Below are 18,588 nucleotides of genomic sequence, written 5' to 3'. Positions count from 1 at the left end.
AGCAGAGAGTGCGCGGAGGAGCGCGGGGAGACACGCACCCGGTTGGGGTGCCTTGTCCCGGCGTGCGGAGGGGTCAAGAGCTGCCGGAGCGTGCCGGGGATGCCGGCTGCGAGGGCAGAGGTTGCCGAAGGGTGGCGGGTGCGGAGCCCCGGGGTGCAGGATGCGCAGAGGCCGGGCCGTGCGGTGTGGGATGCGTGGCCGTGGGGTGCGGGATGCCGAGGTGCGGGATGCCGGGGTGCCCCGGCTGGTCCCACCCCTGCGCGGCGCTCCCCGCCCCGCGGCCCCGCTCCCCCGCCCTCCCTGACGTGTGGCGCTGGCAGCCCGGCCGGTTCCGCATTCCCGACCCCTCCCCGCAGCCCAGGGGCCGCTATATAACCGGGGCTGATGCAACCCACCCCGCCGCCTGCCACAGCCTGCGGGAGGCGCGCACCGGGGCGGCGGGCGGTGGCGGGCCGAGGCGTCCCGGCGGCGGCCGGCACCGACATCGGCACCCGGCGGGGCCCGGGGGTCGGGGCAGCGGCGGAGGCGGCGGGGCTGAGCCTGCAGCCCGCGCCCGGCCCCTACGGCCGGGCCCCGCGGGCAGCCCGGCAGCCCGCTCGCCCTGCACGGTGGGTACGGGCGCGGGCGGGGGTCGCCCGGGCGGGCCGGGGCTGTGGCGGGGGCGGCGGGCAGCGGCCGTGGAGCGGGGGCGCCCGCAGGAGCATCCCGCGGCGGCGGGCAGGCTGCTGCTGTCCGGGCGGCCGGGCGCGCCGCGGAGATGCGGGAGAGCCTCGGCGGGGGCGGGCACAGCCGCATGGGCGGCTCGGAGCCGGGCTGCTGCCCCCGCAGCCGCGCGGGGCCGGGCTGCCTGGCCCGGGGGCTGCCTGGCCCAGGGGCTGCCTGGCCCGGGGGCTGCCTGGCCCGGGGGCTGCCTGGCCCGGGGCTGCCGCTGCGCTGAGGAGCTGCGGGGCGGCTCCCCCCCTTCACCTGCCGGCTGGGAGCGCAGGTGAGGGGCGCGGACTCCCGGCGCTGCCGGGCCGGCTGCTTGTCGCCAGCCGTGTCTCCAGCCCGGGAGGCCCGGGGAGGGAAAGGGGCCCTGGAGGTGCCCCCGCCGCGCGGTCCCAAGTCCGCTTTAGCAGTCAGGCATGGAGTTGAATGGAAGTTGCATTCTTTTGCACGCTCTGCTCCAGGAGGCACTTTTCTTTTTTTTCCATGGAAGGGAAATAGGTTTGAGAGCAAACTGGGGGAAAGGGAGAAATACCAGGGGAGCAAGAGCCACGTTATGTTTCCATTTTCCTTTAACGAAGGCCCTGTGGAGGTGTATTTGAAAACACAGGGTCTCCTATGCCTTCAAGGAGGGTGAGAACACTGTGCTGGCTGGTTCCAGGGCCATATGCAGCGTATGGTGGCCAATGAAACAGGGCCTGGCTCGTTCTCTTGCTTGTCTTGGCAGCCTGCTCCATGGCTTGCATTACCAGCCCTGGAACACAACCACTGCCAAACTGTGAGTGTGTGTGAGTGTGTGTGTGTGCTTGGACTCCAAGAGCTCAGCAGAAGCAAATGCTTCTGCAGTTCAGACCGGGATTTTTTTAGCTAGTTTTGGGGAAACTTGCATAAAAATCTGTTTCTGGAGGCTCTTGACAGAGTCTGCCCTGGAAATTTGTTGGTAAAAGCTTGTGTAAGGGTATCTGTGAATGCCAGCCTTTGGAGTTCAGATTCTTAGTAGGAGTCCTAGTGATTTAAAAATGCAAAAACCTGCCCATCTAGGGGATGAGTGTGTGGGTGCAGGAGCTGCCATCCACATCATTACTGGGTCATGCAGCAATTGATTGCTCCTGGTGCCTGGGGAATTAACAAATCTGCTGAATTAGTGTGCAGGTTATTGCCTCTGCTTCTTCATTGAGATGCCTATGGATGCTTTCCCTCCATCTTCACAGTTGAGTATTTCCCTCCTTACAGGATACAAAGGTCCCTGTGCTACGTTCTTGCCAAGGAAGAGTAAATACTCCCTCAGACCTCTTGCCTCCTCCTGCCCTGTCCATCTGAGCAGTGTGTCCAAGTGCTCAAGGAGCACTGAGCATCTGTTCTGTGGTCTCCTTCCCTGTGCTGGTGTTTGCTACTTCAGCTGCATTGCCTGGGCCAGGTACTTGGCAGCCTGCAGTGACTTGAATGTGAAGCTGTAAGAGGCTCTTTTCACTGCAGTGGCTGTTCGTAGTGGGCCTGGCCCCAAGAGCAAGGGAGGCAGAGCCATGGTGAGCCACGGGACCCCTTGCCAGCATGTGTGTGTGTCCTGCAGTGCAGCGAGGAGGGGACACTGCAAACCTGATGCCATCTGTCTTTGGCTGCATGTCTTAGTTGCTTGGACTGTCCAGAGTATCAATCCAAACATTGCAGGCTATTTTAACATGCAGACAGAGAGCTGAAGGCACATATGGGCCTCTGAGCTGAGCAGTGCTGTTGCAAACTAGCCAGAGCTGGTCTTTATATGGATTAGAGGTCTTTGTGGATGACCCTGGTATTTAAGGCATAATTTTGAGGAGTTTGTAGGGAGTGTGGGGGCTGTCATCTCTGAGGCTGTCCTTGGCCCCTGAGGGCAGAGCTTTGTGCTGGAGCAGGATTGTCTTCTTGAAGAAGGTTCTAGCCCTGACCACATGTGGTTATGGAAGGTCTTGGGTAATTTCAACAAGTCAGTTGTTAGGCTGCAGCTCAGACACTGATGTTTTCTCAGACCAGGTATTCCTTCCTTCTCAAACCCCTTTGAGGTGCTTCAGGTACAAACAGGCTGGCTTTTACCTTCCTGCTCTGTGCTGCCGTCCTGTGGGTGGTGCAACCTCAAATAATTAATTACAGTCTTAATAATACTGTGATAATTAATGGCATTTTTTACAGCTATTGCAATTAACTATCACAGTAGGGGAGCCTTGCTGTGGTAGGTGCTGTACAAACCCCTGCTGTCACAGGTTGCTTGGAAGTCAATCGCTGCATTGCAGTGGTAGGAGCAGCTAAACTAGAGCTTTTTGCTGCCCTGGAAAGGCATGGAGGAAAATGCTCAGGGAGGAAGGGCTGTGAGCTGCCTGCTTTGCTAATGGCAAATGGAGATTATTTCTAAAGCCGAGGACTGGAGAACCAGTATTCCCCCTCCTCACGAAAGGGACAAGAAGTGAAAGCATTAGACAGGCGTGGAGGCCTAATGGTGAGACTCGGCTGGGCCAGGGGCTGCAAAATGGCATTTCTGCCAAAGAGGTGCTGTCTGCTCTGGGCTGCCCTGTGAGCACCGTGTAGGAAGCTCTGAGCTTCCCTGAAGGAGAAGAGGAGGGAGGGCAGCAGGGCGCTTTGCATTCCTGTTTTTAGAAAGCTTCTCATAGCCCTCTGTCCATCAATGCCTCGGATGTTCCTCCTGCCAGCTAGATGTGCAGCACTGAGCCAGAATGTTCCCACTCATGAAGTAGGTTTAGAATTCCGCCTCCTGAGGAATAGTTCTTCATGGCTCCTTCTTCCTCTCAGCATTGTGGCCCCCCACTCACTCTGAACTGGGGGTGGGAGGTTACATGTGTGGGTGTTCACAAACCCTGCAACTCTTCTCCCAGCATGGGTTGCCTGTGGGAGGAGAGGAACAGCAAGAATGGCAGCTCGGAGTTCTGTGGGAAGGGCACAGATGCATTTTTGGACCTGCAATCCTGGAACCTGGTTGTAGGAGCTGTCTCTCCCTCCTGGGATGGAAATAGGTTGTGGAGGCACTGCAGTGAGTAGTGAGGTGCTGCAGTGTCCTGCATTCTGGGGTGGTGTGCTCCACCTCAGTGCACTTGATAGGCCATGCTGTGACCATGCCTTTACCTGGCCTTTAAACAAGGGGGATTTCTGTGATGCCATAAAACAGTAAGTAATGTTAGGAGCTCAGTAGAGAGAGAGCATGCATGTTTTTATCCCAGGTGGTGTCACTGCAACTTTTCAGTATGTTATAGATGGTGGGTTCCTTGGCATCAACAGGTTCAGCAACTGAATGAATACTGTGGCTGTTGTTAAAGTCCATGTTTGCCAGAGCTTCTGCATGGGGATCTGAAAAGACTGGTTACCCGCAAAGGCCTTGTCTGCTGCTGTGTTCTGATGTTTGGCAAATAACTTTGATCACTGTGGTGCTTGGCACTGGCCCTGCAAGTTTGTGCTTTTAACAGTGAAGAGCAGAAGCAGCTAGCCAGAAGATATGACTACAAGGTGCTACACAAAATTAAATACATCTAGAGCAGGTAGAATTGTGTGGCAATGGGAGAGTCTCATGTTTTAGATAGCAGAAGAAAGCTCTAATTGCATGGCAAGGTCCTTGTGGCACTGGGAATATGTGGTGGTGTCTTTCTGCCTTCATCTGTCCCCACTGGGGCCTGAACTGCAAAGTGGAAGTGGAAGAAGGTCTGTAGGCTTCAGACCACCAGCACTCTGCAGTCTTCTCAGAAGAGTCCAGATGGAAAAAAGCAAGTGGCTCAGAGCTTCAGAGAAAGAGTGGTAGCCAACTGCCCTGTCTCTGTTTAGGAAGTTGCATTCTTGGTTAATGAGAAGCTGGGTATGTCAGGAAAGGCCTTTCATATAAATCATCCTGCTCACAGAAGGAACTAGATAGATTCGATGTATGACATACCGACTGAGGTAACTTGATAGGCAGGAGCTAAAAAAAAGTTTAAAAATGGCAATAAAGCAGAGTAGACTCTAAGGAACTAGAAGCTGGTAGCGCTGCTTCTGATCTCCAAATCAGAATTATTATTCCCTGTTGGCCAGGAGCAGATGAAAGGCCAGTTCCTGTGACTTGGGTGCTCCAAGACAGTACATACAAATGGCAGTGTTGTGCTAGGTGCTAGCAGACTGACGAAGAGTTCAAAGATTGCTTGTATGGTGGCTTACAGACTTCAGCAGTGCTCTGATGCGTGCCAGCTGACAAGTAATGGCAGGAACCCAGGCTGAGCCTGCTGAGAGAATACCAGGCAAGCATGGCCTTTATTCTGCAGGCAGCATGGAGAAGGGCTGGTAGGACAGACTATGCCTTAGAGCTGTGCTCAACATGGGCAAAAAGAAACATGCTGGTAGGTACAGAGTGTCAGAATCTGCTGGCTGGCAATATTAGATGCTAGACTGGCTCTCTGAGCATCAGAAGGGTACTTGGATCAACCATTATAAATGTCAGCACATGTGAAATAGCTTATGTTGTGAGAAACTGTGATTGTATTATAAGCAGCAAAACTGATAATAAGGCTGCAAATAGTCCTCACTCTTACCAAGGAAGCTGACACCAGAGATAAGGCAGTAATGGCAAGTCAAATTGAAGTGTGACTGTCAGAGCCTGCTTTGGGATGTCATGGTTGTCTCTGCAGGATGATGCTCGTGATGCAACAGTAGCAACTGCAGTTGGTGTATAAAGAAATAAACAACGCCTCTGGGTGCATAGGATGATGGATACAAACTGAGGCAGTCCATGTGCAGGGAATTGAATGCATGATTTCAACACAGGTAGGCACTCCTGTGCCAGTTTTAGTCTGTGGGTAAGAATAGCAGTGAAGAGGTGGCAGGAGGGTGTGAATACAGCCTAGCAAGTGGAGCACAACCCCCCTGGGTTATACGAATTATGCCTCCTACCCATGTTAGATTTATGCTGTAACTGCTGTGCAAACATCAGCTTTAAAAAAAAACCCCAAACACAAACGCAAACAAAGAGTCCCCTGAAAAAGCAGTAGCCAAATCAGTATAGGAAGAGAAAAAACCCCAACCCATTAAAAAAAAAAGGCAAGCCCAAGAACATGAAGGTCAGAACTGCAGCAGAAAGAATAGAATGGTATGTGGGGGCAGTGTCACTGAGGAAGCTGAGCAACTGTATGGGACAGAAAGAACTTGGTAAAGCTTCTTCCCTCTAGGCTGTGGTTTCCAGAAGATAACAGACTCTGGCAGTAGGAGAAAAACGAAGAGTAATGGGTACTGCCTTTAAGAAATATTAAATCAACCCAGTGTCACAGACTGCTGACCATAAGGACATAATTGGGGAACAAAGCACACAAACACTTGAAACTGGTGGGAGATACAGCAAAACCAAGGTGAGCAAAGAAAGCTGTACTGGTGGCAGCTTTTTGAGTATGAGACTGCTGATAGAATAACTGAGTTGACTGAAGCCACAGGAAGAACAGCGCCAAAGCAAGGATGCAAAAGTTGCTGCAATTATCAGGAGGGTTTACAGACATTTCGGCAAGAGGTCAGGTCTTGTGTTACAGCATTTTAACCAGAATAAGGGAGTGTAGAGGCAAAGCTAAGGAAATAAAAACTGAATTTTGACCTGTGAAATCATGTGTTGACCAGATTTTTGCTGCAAAGATGGTTGCTGAACAGAGCAAGGAATGGTATAAGGTACTCATCATTGAACTGAAGTTGTAAGAAAGCCTTCTTTGTCTCCTAATTCACTCTGGAGCATCTTGATGTCATGGCACAAAATGATGAATAGTGTTGGTGCAGAAGGCAGAGTTATGGTGAATGTAAACTCAAGAGGCTGGTGTCATGCTGATCCAATGGTCATATGCAAGACTGCACATTCTTTTTTCCCTTGATGTGCTGCTATTGGCTTCATTATGTGAAAAAGCATAGCTGGTACAATGCCTACAAAGGAATTGTGTGGTTTAAATGTAGGACACCGGAAAGCTAGGTTTTACTGAAGACATGACATTTCCAAGTTCGTGTAAGGAGATGTTGAAAGACCACCTGGCATTGAGGGAAAAAGGCTGTGTTATTAATCAGTTCTGAAAAGAAAGAAAAAAAAAGAATCCCAACTAAAGCACTGTGTTGGAAAGTGAATGAATACAGAGGTGAGTTAGTTCATGTGCCTTAGAAATAGCAGATGCTGCAAGGGAGAATTGGCAAGGCACCAGCTGTATTCACCCCATCCAGGCAGATGTGGCTGTTGAAGAGCTGCAACTTAAAGGTCAGACTCAGATCCTGAACTTTAAAGTTATGCCCTACCATGTGAACGTGGTACCAGTATGCTGGAACTGTAGGTAGGCATGTCCATGTCTGCCAGGATAATGGCTTTGGGAGGAAGACCAAAGTATTACATAGAATTCCATACTCTGGCTTTTTTACATGATTAAAGTACAACTTCCCTCTGGCACTCGCTGGAAAAGAATGGGAAGGTATCTGGGACTTGGGATGAAAAGAAAGTTGTGCTTACATTAGGAAGAAGCAAAGGAGTGGAACAAACTTAGAGGTTGTTCGAGTCCTTCCAGTCAGCAGGAGTGGCAGAGCTGGGGCTGAGGGCCCTCAAGAACTGGGGAAATGATCTGTTATTGCACACCTGCTTTGCAGAGAGGGATGGCACCTCTCCTCATTCCTTTTTATTTCCATGGTTATAGCCCTGCTGGGAATGGTGTTAGGTTCCTCTCCAAGGTCTAATTCAGCTTGACTCTTGGCAGTTCTCAATGTGCTCCTGAGCTTTCTGACCCCTGAGCAAGCTCTCACCTGTAGAAGGCACTTTCCCCGCTTTCTACTTAGTTCTCAGTTCATCTTAATGTGCAGGTTTATGATTATCCAGAAGGCTTCTGGCACTTGGTTTGATGAACTTAAGATTTAGTTTACACTGTGCAGGTGTCATTTGGGCTTTGGCACTGCAGTCCCTGGATCCAGGATGAATTTTTAGAGCATATTGGATACTGGGCCAGCCCCTTCACTCTGACCTGTGTTGTGTGTTACGCTGGTACAGAGGCTGTTTCAAGGCATATCAAGCTACCAGATCAGAGATGCAGAAGGAGAAGATGTGCTGGAGAAAACAAAGTGTCTTCTCAAATCTTTAGCCACTTGTCCCCAGGAACCTGCCCAGGCTCAGGAGTGCATGGGGGAGGGTGCTGAGTGGTCAGGTTCCACGGCCTGAAGAATGGATTTCTCCTTGCTCCTTATTTCATAAATTGCAGTGACTCTCTATTCAGTCTGCCTGAGGACCTGGACTGTCTAGCCTGGGTGCTGTCAACTGCATGTCATGATGGAAGAAAATGAAGCACAGCATGGCCAGCCAGTCAAGGGATGGGATTGTCCTGCTCTGCCCCACACATGTGTGGCCTCACCTTGAATACTGTGAGCAGTTTTGGGCACCACAATAGAGAAAAGGGATTAAGTGATTAGAGGGCATCCAAAGGAGTGCCATGAGGATGGTGATGGGCCTGGAGGGGAAACTGCAGGAGGAGTGGCTGAGGTCACTTGGTCTGTTCAGCCTGGAGAAAAACAGACTGAGGGGAGACCTCACTGCAGTCTACAACTTCCTTGTGAGGGGAAGAGGATGGACAGGTACTCTTGTGACCAGTGACAGGACTCGAGGAAATGGCATGAAGCTGAGGCAGGGGAGGTTTAGGTTGGATATCAGAAAAAGGTTTTTCATCCAGAGGGTGGTTGAGCACTGGAACAGCCTCCCCAAGTAAGTGGTCACAGAACCAAGCCTGACAGAGTTCAGTAAGTGTCTGGACAACAGTCTGAGGTACATGGTGTGACTCTTGGGCTGTCCTGTGCAGTGTCAGGAGCTGGACTCAATGATCCTGATGGGTTCCTCCAACTCAGCCTATTCTATGATTCTATGAATAAATTAAAACCAAGCCCTCCAAGTCCAGAATGGATTTTGGCCTCCAGTGCTGGGTTCAAGTCAATTCTCATCCTGAAGCCTGTGAAAGGGTGGGTCAGGGCCCCAAATCAGTCTGTGAGAGACTTCAAGTGAATGCTCATAATAGTTTTGCTACTGATTATTTTTCTATTTTATTTTTTAAATTTTGATGTAAGCTGTTCAAGCTGGGGGCACATATCTGTGGGATTGCTGGCTTGGGCCGTGCTGCTATTGGCAGGTGCCTTCCCCAGTGCCACAGCATGTCACCTTGGTGGCAGCATCAGGGAAATGGCCAGCTCTGCAGTGTATACAGCTATCCCAAAATGGAAGACTGGATTTAACTCCATACAGCTCTGTCTTGTGGCAGGGGGTCTTGGGAAGAACCTCTAGATTCATCTCCCGTTTCTCATGCCACCTCATTGACCTGGTGCCTTCCTGCTGGAGAGGGATGATCTCTGAGGAAGGTAGTAGGGATTTAGCCACACTCCCTAAATAACTTGTGTTTTCCTGTCTGGAGTGCAGCCTCAGGGTGTGATGGTACTTTTTTCTGGAGGGGTGAAGCATCTTAGCCATGTGTAGGCCTGAAAGGAAGGGGGAGGGAGGTCGTGTGCAGCTTCAGAGCCCAGCTGCATTGGGCATCTCTGGGCACCTTACAAGATGTTGGTGCAGATTCTGGTACAAGATGTCAGTACAAGATTCCACTACAGATGTGGAATTACATTTTTCTAGTTTAGAGATCTCTGTGGAAGAATGAATACTTTCCATCAGTTAAGGTTCTTGCAGTCTCAGGGAGTTGACTTGCAGTCTTTTCTGAGGTCAAGTATCATTACCAAGTATTTTCTCTTTCTTTTCTGTCACCAAATGGGCAGGAGTGCATTTCATCAGGTAGTAGCTCTTCTCTTGGAAAGTTACTTGTCTGTCTTCCCTGTCTTCTCTTCAGGCTTTAATCACCTTATGCAGATCACCTCCTCCCTGCCCAGCTTCCTCTCCCCACAGCAGTGCTCCCAGCACTGCTGAACACTGGCTTGCTCTCCCCTCTCTGGTCTCCTAAAGGATGACTGGAACAGAGGGCTTGATTCCTCTTTATGGTTTCTGTCTTGCTTCATCTGCTTTCCCTGCTCTTTCCCAATTCTTGGTCACAGCTGAGCAAACCCTGCCAGGGGACATCTCATGCTGACACCTGGACCTCTTCACTGGCAGATTAGACTGTTTGACAGCTCACAGCTCATTGCAGGTTGTAGACACTCTCTGCTGCAAATCATTCTGTCTGTCACAACAATACAGCTTGCACAGCACCTGTGCTGGATGCTGTGGAGCTTGCATTAGCCTCTCTGCCCTTGACTAGCCGCTGTGCTTGTTTTTCCTTTCCTTCTGCTGCTTATCTCTGGTTCCTTCATGTTAACAAATATATCAAATAATCTCATGGGTAAAGAGATGTGCCAGTGCCAAGAAATCCTTAACTTCTCTGTCACGATTAACCCTGTTCAGCCTGCTCCCACTGACTCCACCTGAGCTGGGCAGTTGGACCAGGCAATCTCCAGAGATCCCTCCCAGCCTCAACTTTCTGTGATTCTGTGATCCAGCAGTTTTATCTCACATGCAGCTTTACTCAAGTTTTCAACCTGGTACTGAGATAGATTTGTCACCTTGTCACAAGTGCTGAGCAGCTGGCTTGGCTAAGTGTGTGTGCATGAGTGCACAACTGTGCTGCCTGAACCAAAAGTCTCTATCACCTGTTACCTGCTCTCTCAGCACATGAGAGTGGATGCTTTGGAAAGAGCAGGCCCAGTGCAGGTTATCCCTCATTTAATGCTCCTCCTTTCTCTGACACTTGGTGCTGTGAGAGCCTCCATGAGTTTCCCCAGCTGTTTGTTGAATCCTGCCTTCTGACTGGCTCTTGTGGTTGCAGGAAGCTGCACACTGAGATTTTGGGTCCACTGTTTCTCTCTTGACATTGCTGGTCCTTATCCCTGCTGTCTTGGTGCCTCCTGCACAGGGGCAGAAAGGGGGTGGAGGCTCCTACAGTGTGCTGGGGCTTCTCTGGATGGGCAGAGCAAGGGGAGCAGTGCACACACACTGGGACATGTGGTTGAGTTGAAGAAGAGGGGTAAATGGCTGCTGTGTGGACAGAAGGTGACTCTGAATGTTGTAAGCAGGTAACTTGTGAGTGTCCCAGGCCAGTTTCACAGCAGGGATGTACCTGCATTGCAGCCAACAACCATCTGCTCCAGTGGCTTTTGGACTGATGTAACAGCTCCAGCTCTATGACTTCCCATTTTAGGTTTAATTTTATTATATCTTTGCTGCTTGTTCTTCATACTTATTGATAACTCCCTTTCACCTCCCTGTAAGTGACTTGCTGAAGTTTGCCCTGATCCTATTCTCACTTTTTTTCTTTCATGATAGAAGAGGACTTTTGAACCTTGCACCATTTCCCTTCCCCTCCAGCCTTTGTTTCCTCATGTCTGTGCTGAGAGATGTTTGTACAGTGGCGTTTTTGTTTTTTTTTTTCCTTGCAGTTTTATCCATGGTCTTTGTGTGCTGTGTCCCAGCCCTGACCAGTGGCTGAGCCTGCCCAGAAGGAATCCAGCCTAGGGCATATTATGGTCCTATTTGTGCCATTTTCTTCTTGAACTAATAATCCACATATTAATTATTCAAAATTCAGCTAAAAGCAAACCTTGATCCGCTGTACTCCAGAGAAAGGTGTCCATGGGATCACATCACTGTCGTTGCAGCCAGCTCCTGTTCTTCTGCTGCTTTGCCTCTCAGGTCTCTTCTCTTCCTGACCCACACCCCAGTAGCCTATTCTTCCTGGCAGGATTCTTATATTTTGGTTTCTCTAATACAGATTCTGCTTATTCTCTGCCTTTGCAGAGGGGAGAATGTCTGTCCCTGTAGGTGATGTGTCTGTAGCATGAGTTTGTCCCGTGCTGTGTCATGCGGCCCTGTAAGCGGGTTGTAACGGGATGTCTCTGTCCCCTGCAGCCTGGGAAGCTGTTTCCCCTGCTATGATGCCAGGGCAGATCCCCGACCCGTCGCTGACGGCTGGTGCGCTGCCCGGCCTCGGGCCCTTGACAGGCCTGCCTGGCACGGCCCTGAGCGCCGAGGAGCTCAAGTGCGCTGACATCCGCAACATCGGCGCCATGATCTCGCCGCTCCAGTTCCTGGAGGTGAAGCTTGGCAAGAGACCCCAGCCTGTCAAAAGTGAGGTGAGTATTGCAGGCTGCTGGCTGCAAGTGGCCCTGCAGGGCTGTTGTCTGCATTTGCCTGGGCTTCCCTCCTGCCTGTGCTTGGCTGTCGCAGCAGTGGCCAGCAGCCTGGTTTATAAGCTGCCTGTTTGGTGGTGTGCGTGCATGTTAGCAGCTGCTCCACTGGCTGCCTCTTCTCCCTGCCTGATTTCCTGTCCCTGGCTGGCAGTGGTAGCCTCAGCATTCCAGACCTGGTGCAATGCAGCAATTGGCAGCCATCTGAACTCAAACCCTGCGTGTGGAGTGGGGTCTGCTGCAACCAACGTGTCCCTAGGCTGGGGCACGCACCCAGCGTAGAAGTCACACAGCCTGTCACCCATGTCAACAAGCCCTTGGTGCTCCTGGCATTGTGTTGCCTCTCCAGTGGGAATGGGGTGTGTGGGGCAGTGATTCAGCCTGTGCCACAGGCACTGCTGGCTGGGAGCTGCCCCTGTCCCATTGCTTGGGGTGGGCCCTGGCTTCACCTCGAGTTTCCTGGGATGGAGAAGGTGGGTAGTTTCTGCTCGGTACCACAGGCTGCCATGTCAGAAGCAGGAGATGCTTGGACAGTGTTTTCCTTATGTCCTATGTGTTGGTTGTCCAGTCTGTGACTCTGGCTGAACTGGTGGTGAGTGTTTGCACCTCCTGCTGCCTGCAGATGGAGCTGGGAACGCACGGTTTCAGAGGTCCCACGCTGGCAGGGTGCTGGCTGTGGTCAGAAGGTCCCATAAACAGCCTTCTGAACAGAGCATTTGCTCTGTGTGAGGTTACCTCAGATGATGCCATATGAGGATGGGGCGATTTGTGTTCTCTGGCAGCATGAGCAAGGAGGTGCTGGATGATGTGAAAAGCTGCCTCTGATGAGCTGTGAGCCGAAAAGAGTAAAATAGGAGTTCCAGTGGGCACCCTGCTCTCCAAATGGTGCTGACACTTAATTTAGCTCAATTTTTTGGCAGGAGCTCAGCAGCAGCCAGGCTCACCTGTGCAGAGCATCCCTGTTCCTTCCCTCCAGCCGTTTGAGGTGGACTCTGTGGGTAGAACTGGTATGATGTAGCTCATCTGATCACCTTGCATAGGAGCTCTGCCCAAAGAGTGTACAGTCAGCTTGTGCAGCCTGGATGTTGCCTGGGAAGGACTTGGACAGCTCTGCAGTGGGAAGAGCTGAGGCTAGGATACTGTGGGAGGCCATTGTGAGGCTCTGGGGATGCTAATGGCTTACATTACTCTATGGGCAAGTCACAGATTTGCAGCTGAAGCCAAATTCTCTTCCAAGCTCTTGGCCTGGGTATTATTGCAGGAAATGGTCTGCAGTGCCTGCCTTGCTTCATGGGTTAGGGAAGAAAGAGGGTGATTCTGTGGCTATGCTGTCTTCCCAGGCCCAGCTCCTTTCCTGGGGCATTTTGGGCACTTCAGAGCTGTCCCTGCAACCGCTGCTTTTGCTTTTTGTGGTCATGGGTATGTGATGTCACTGGCATCTGTGTGACAGGGACAGGGCAGTTCTGCCCCACAGCAGGTACTGCTGGGTGTCCTCTGAGCCAGCTGTTCCTCTACACACCATGTAGAGGAAGGATAAGAGAAAGCCCACTGACAGCCCTTGCACAGCTACCTTCCATGCAGCTGGCTCCTCCCCTGCATGGCCCATGAAGCTGAGGAGTTGAAGACAGCAAATGGAGCTGCCCTTGGCAAGGCTTTGCAGCAAAAGCCTGAGGGAGCTGAAGCAGTAGCTGCTTATCCCATGAGTAGCCAAGAAGCTGCCCACGCACAGTTTTGCAATGCAGCCTGCAGCTGCTTTCCTCTTGCAGGGTGCTGGAGCCCAGGAATGCTGTGTGCCACTCTGTGGTGGCTGGGAGGACAGGCTGCTTGCCATGAGCCTGGGCAAGGCAGCTCTCTCTGCTGTGCTGGGGGCACCAGCATCTCCTGGCATTGGGGTGTTTGTGCCTGGGGGCACACACAAAACCCACCCAGTGGGTGTTGGGGGCCACCTTCTCTGCAGGGTGATAGGCAGCCCCACTGGGAAAGCTGCTCTCCTCTTGGACAGGTGTAGACAGATGCTGCTGGGGTCCTCCACCACTGAATCCCACCTGGGGTGCTCCCTCTGGACTGAGCCCTGTCCCTCAGGCAGATGATCACCTCAAGTCTTGGCAGCTGCTGACTGAAGCAGTTCAGGAGGCATTTCCACAGGGACTTCTACCCACAGGGATCCATCCCCTGGAGATCAACTGCTGGGACATGCTATTGGGAGATACACCATCACTGCCCCATGTGCCTCTGAATAACGTCCTAACCCTCAGCATCAGGGCCATGTCACCTTTTTGAACTGAAATCAAGCAGATGCAGTTGGGGAAAACCTGCTGTCTTGAAGAAGAGAACTTCTCTGCCCTGATAAGTTGTGGATTCCTCATACCTGGAAGTGTTCAAGACCAGGCTGGATGGGGCTTTTAGCAATTGCTGTACTGGAAGGTGTCCCTGCCTGTGGCAGGGGGGTTGGAACTATGTGATCTCCAAACCTTTCTATATTTCTATGAAGCCACAGGAGCTGTGGTAAAAAAGCAGAACCAAGGGTTCTCGCTTCTTCTATCTGTGTTGAGCCGCCTTTCATGGGCATCTGTATTCCATCTAAAGGACACAGGCCTTTGCTGAGCCCTCTGTGGGGTGGAGGCGGAGTCAGAGACAGGTCACTTATTCTCTAATTCTAGTTCAATGGGCATAGAAATATCAGGCAGTTTCGAGGGCTGGTGCAGTTGGTCGTTGCTTTCCAGTTGCTGTTATGCCCCAAGATGTACTTTTGAAGCCAAGTTTGGGGGTGTTTTTTGAGCTTTGGAGCTGTGAGCACATGTGAACTCTATGCACCCTCCTAGTAATCCTTGAACTAACAGACCAAGAAGCTGTCTTAGGGGTAGATGAGTAGAGGGTAAATGTGCAAGGTAAATTGCATCTACCTTGATGTTCACCTTCTCTTAATTTCTGCCAGGAACTTTTGTAAGACCTGGCAGCAGAATGTAGATTTAGTGCTTTCCAGATTAGTTCTAACCTGTCACATCTATGTGGGTGCAGTGTGAGCTGTCCATTTCTGACTGGACTTGGGGGTATCAGTGCAGTTCCCATCCAATTCTCCGGAGTGTGGTACATTGGTGCCCCATGACACTGCCTTCTCATGGGAATGGTGGCAGCCTGGCATTATGGAAGTCTGTGCATAGCTTGTGCTGGCTTTGCTTAATATTTTCGCCCCAGCTGAAATAGCAGCTGTGGTATAATGCTTGCAAAGCAAGGTAGAAAAGATGCAAAACTCTTTGTGCTATAAAGCTCAGACATTGCCTTCCACAGCGTGCTCTGTGCTGTGTATTGGACATGCAGCTTGTGCACAGTCTACTGTGGATGATGGAACCTGCAGCCTTCATTACCATCAGGCACTGCTGGTGTGTCTGCATGTGGGGTGATCTTGTGGCCACCAGGTATCAGTCAGTAGGAATGAGGCAGTTCATTCTGACGCCTCAAATTTCAGAGACCCAGGCCAAATGTGGATGAAGGCACTGGGGACCTTTTCTCCACTATCCATGCTACAGAGTGTAACCTGACTTTGCAGGGCTTTCCAGCACTCAGATTTTTCTTGAAGGCGCTAGTTTGTGTTCTTGGATGTAGGCATGCCATTGGCCATTTACATAGGCTTTGCAGCATATATCTGTAAATACTTTGATTATGGTTTTCTAGCCCTGTTGGCTTGGCCTGTGTGGATTGAGTCAAAGAGCACAGAGAACTGAGTCATGGCAAACAGTGCAGGTACTGCTGTGTCCTGCCTCCTCACAGGGGATGCAGGACCTGTCCCCACCTTACTGTGGTGGCCCCGTGACTCAGACAGTGCTGCAGCAGACTGTCCTAGGACTGCAGTGTCCTAGACACTGGAATGGGGCAGGCCCAGCTGGGGTATCTTCTGGGATTTTCTGCCTCTTGTCCTTGGCTGTGTGTGATGCTTTCAATGTCTGTGCTCACAGAGCCGAGCCTGTATTGTGACAAACCATCCGTGTTTCTGGGAGGGGGCTCTATTCTCTGTCTCTTCCCTCTCTCAGGGAGGGAGCATCCCTGTGAAGGGTTGTCTGTCCCCTACCAGCCGTGTCTTCAGCTGTGGATACAGGTCACCTTCTCTGTATTCCCACAAAGTGGAGGCAGAGGCTGCAGCAGCAGCGTACCTGGTTCCAGTGAGGATTAAGTCATGTTGCTGGTGGCTCGTGACCAGGTGGCTGCCACATTGCCCTGCCATGGGTGGGGCTGCCAGGTGCTCACCCCTACCTCCTGCCCCAACTCTGATCTGGGTTTCTCTGTCTTGTTATAGCTGGATGAGGAAGAAGAGAGGAGGAAAAGGCGCCGGGAGAAAAACAAAGTAGCGGCAGCACGATGTCGTAACAAGAAGAAGGAGAGGACGGAGTTCCTGCAGCGGGTGGGTGCCCCAATCTGTCCCAGGGCACAGCAGGGACTTCCCTAGAACAGTGCTCCAGCTGCAGGAAGCATTGCCTCCTGAGCTTCCCCTCTGCCACCCCTTGCTCCAGTGCCTTTATCTGGGAAAATACAGCCCCTGCTTTTCGTGAGGCTGTGAAGGTGGTGACCATGTTCATGCCCAGGCAGAGCTTACTCATGGTACCAGGGCTGGAGTGGGCTGGAGGTTGGCTCTGGGCTTGCAGTGAGGGAGGAATAATAATGTCTCTGCCTTAGTGCTGGAGCAGGAATACCCATGTGAGTGTGGCACAGGACGGGCTGGCAATGTGCTGGCCCCTTGACCGAAGTCCTAAAGATTTTCCCACTCAGAGGCCAGATGTCTACTCCACCTCTAACCTGAGGGCAGAAAAACTGTCACAGCACCTTGCTGTTTTTCTGCAAACAGTGGTGAGGCATGGGCAGATGACACAACTTGGAAGGAGTGATTTCATATGGGCAGATGCTTACAGATGGGCTGGGTGAAAACTTCACCATGGGTTTGTTCCCAAACACCTTCCAGACCACAGAAAGCAGCCGGGCACGGGTTTTGCTGGGGTGCGGCAGAGACCTGCCCCAGGTGGTGGCTGTGTGTTTCTGTGTGACAGCACTAAGTGCCAAGCACAAGGCAGCAGGGCTGGGGATGAACTGCCTGGAGGGATGTGATGCCTTGGCAGGTCTTCAGCCCCCTGCTGCAGGGGCTGAGGGACAGCACTGAGCAGAGGTGGCATGTTGGCCAAATTGTTTCTTGTATCTTGTCCTGCTAGATAAAGTCACATGCGGTTGTGTTCCTGTCCTGCTAGGAGTCCGAGCGTCTAGAACTCATGAATGCTGAGCTGAAGGCCCAGATAGAAGAGCTGAAACAGGAGAGGCAGCAGCTCATCCTGATGCTGAACCGGCACCGTCCCACCTGCATCGTGCGGACAGACAGCATCAAGACGCCTGAGAGTGAAGCCAACCCACTGCTGGAGCAGCTAGAGAAGAAGTGAAGGTGGCACAGGGCCAGGAGGAGGAGACAGTGGCACAGGGTCTTCCAGGGTCTTTAATGTATGTACTGTATGAAGAACTGTGCACCCAGGCCTGGTGCAGCCAGGACCCAGTGGGCTTCCTTGGGAACTATGGACCAAACATGGGAACAGAGAAGATCAGGAACCTGCCAGCCATGTACTCTGAGGCTGAACCTAGGAGCAGAGCTGGCGGTGCCAGTGAGGGCAACCTCCCTGTGATAGGTCAGCACACCCTTCAGCCTGCTCTCAGCCCTGGGACACACAAAGCCACAGCGTGTCCTGCGAGGAGCACGCAGCCCGTGGGTAGCAGGGGCCGCAGGCTGAGGCGTGGCAGCTGGGCAGTGCCCACCAGCACCCTGCCCAGAGGCTGCTGCTGCTCCTGGCACATGCTCCAGAGGAAACCCACACCCAAGAACCACAAACACTTGATGCAGCCCCGTCTGGCGGGCAGGCCTGTCGGGGCTCGGTGGCGCAGGCGCCCCCCACAAGCACACTCAGTATAATGTTTACAGCCCAGCTGTCCGTGTCGGCCGTGCTTTTGAATGCACATTTTTACACTTTTTTAAAGTATTTTTTACAAAGTTTTTATACAGTGATCTCTATATGGATTTATATAATCACTAGATGTGATCCCATAGAAATGTATGTTATAATGGTCTGTTTGTTACAAACACATATGCCACAGTTATCTCCATTGTGTTACTTGTCTGGTAGCATCCAGCTCCTTTCCTGGCATGCTGGGAAGGGGGTCCAAGCTGCCCTCTGCAGTGGTGTCGCTACCCTCTCCATCCATGTATGTCCTTCATAATACTCAGTTCTGTATCTCTCAGTAAATGTTACCTTTGCGTATGCTGTCCTCCTGTAGCTCTGTTTGGGTCAGCACTGTGGCAGCATCTGCCAGGGCTGAACAGGCCAGTGTGTTCCTGGCTGAGTGGCACAGTGGAGCAGATCCCAGAGCTGTTTTGATGATTGTGTTAGCAGCTGGGGGCCAGGAGAATTCACCCTAGAAAGCTGGGAAGCTTGGAGGCAGCTCTGACTGTTGTCAAGCAAGAAGTAGCTCAGTGATGCACCAAAGATAGGTAGGCATGGCTTGCCACTGGGAAAGGTGGAGGGAGACCATGTCATCCTTAACTGGTCCTTTGTGTTTCAGTCCCAAATACAGAAGTCTGAACTCATTTCAGGGATGAGAAAGAGACAGGGGAGCTGTCACGATGTCCTTGTGCTGGTGATCCCTTTACATGCCGTTGTGCTTCCTGCTGCCTGGACTGTGGAGTTCATGGCTCAGATCTGACTCTGGTGGCAT

At 51.9% G+C, this 18,588-nt stretch overlaps 1 protein-coding gene across 1 annotated transcript; it reads left to right on the top strand.

Annotated features, from left to right (window-relative positions):
• The first annotated feature begins 321 nt into the window (after positions 1-321).
• JDP2 (Jun dimerization protein 2) lies at positions 322-18,134 on the top strand. The gene is made up of 4 exons (XM_064423815.1): positions 322-608; positions 11,573-11,796; positions 16,142-16,246; positions 17,082-18,134. The coding sequence occupies exons 2-4, from the start codon at positions 11,596-11,598 to the stop codon at positions 17,265-17,267; spliced, it is 492 nt and encodes a 163-aa protein (XP_064279885.1). The 5' UTR covers positions 322-608; positions 11,573-11,595; the 3' UTR covers positions 17,268-18,134.
• Positions 18,135-18,588: the final 454 nt, after the last annotated feature.

This window comes from Passer domesticus, chromosome 6 (genome assembly GCF_036417665.1).
Source record: "Passer domesticus isolate bPasDom1 chromosome 6, bPasDom1.hap1, whole genome shotgun sequence".
NCBI classification, from domain to species: domain Eukaryota; kingdom Metazoa; phylum Chordata; class Aves; order Passeriformes; family Passeridae; genus Passer; species Passer domesticus.
Note: the sequence above shows the minus strand (reverse complement) of the source record. Positions and strands in the feature narration are given on the sequence as shown.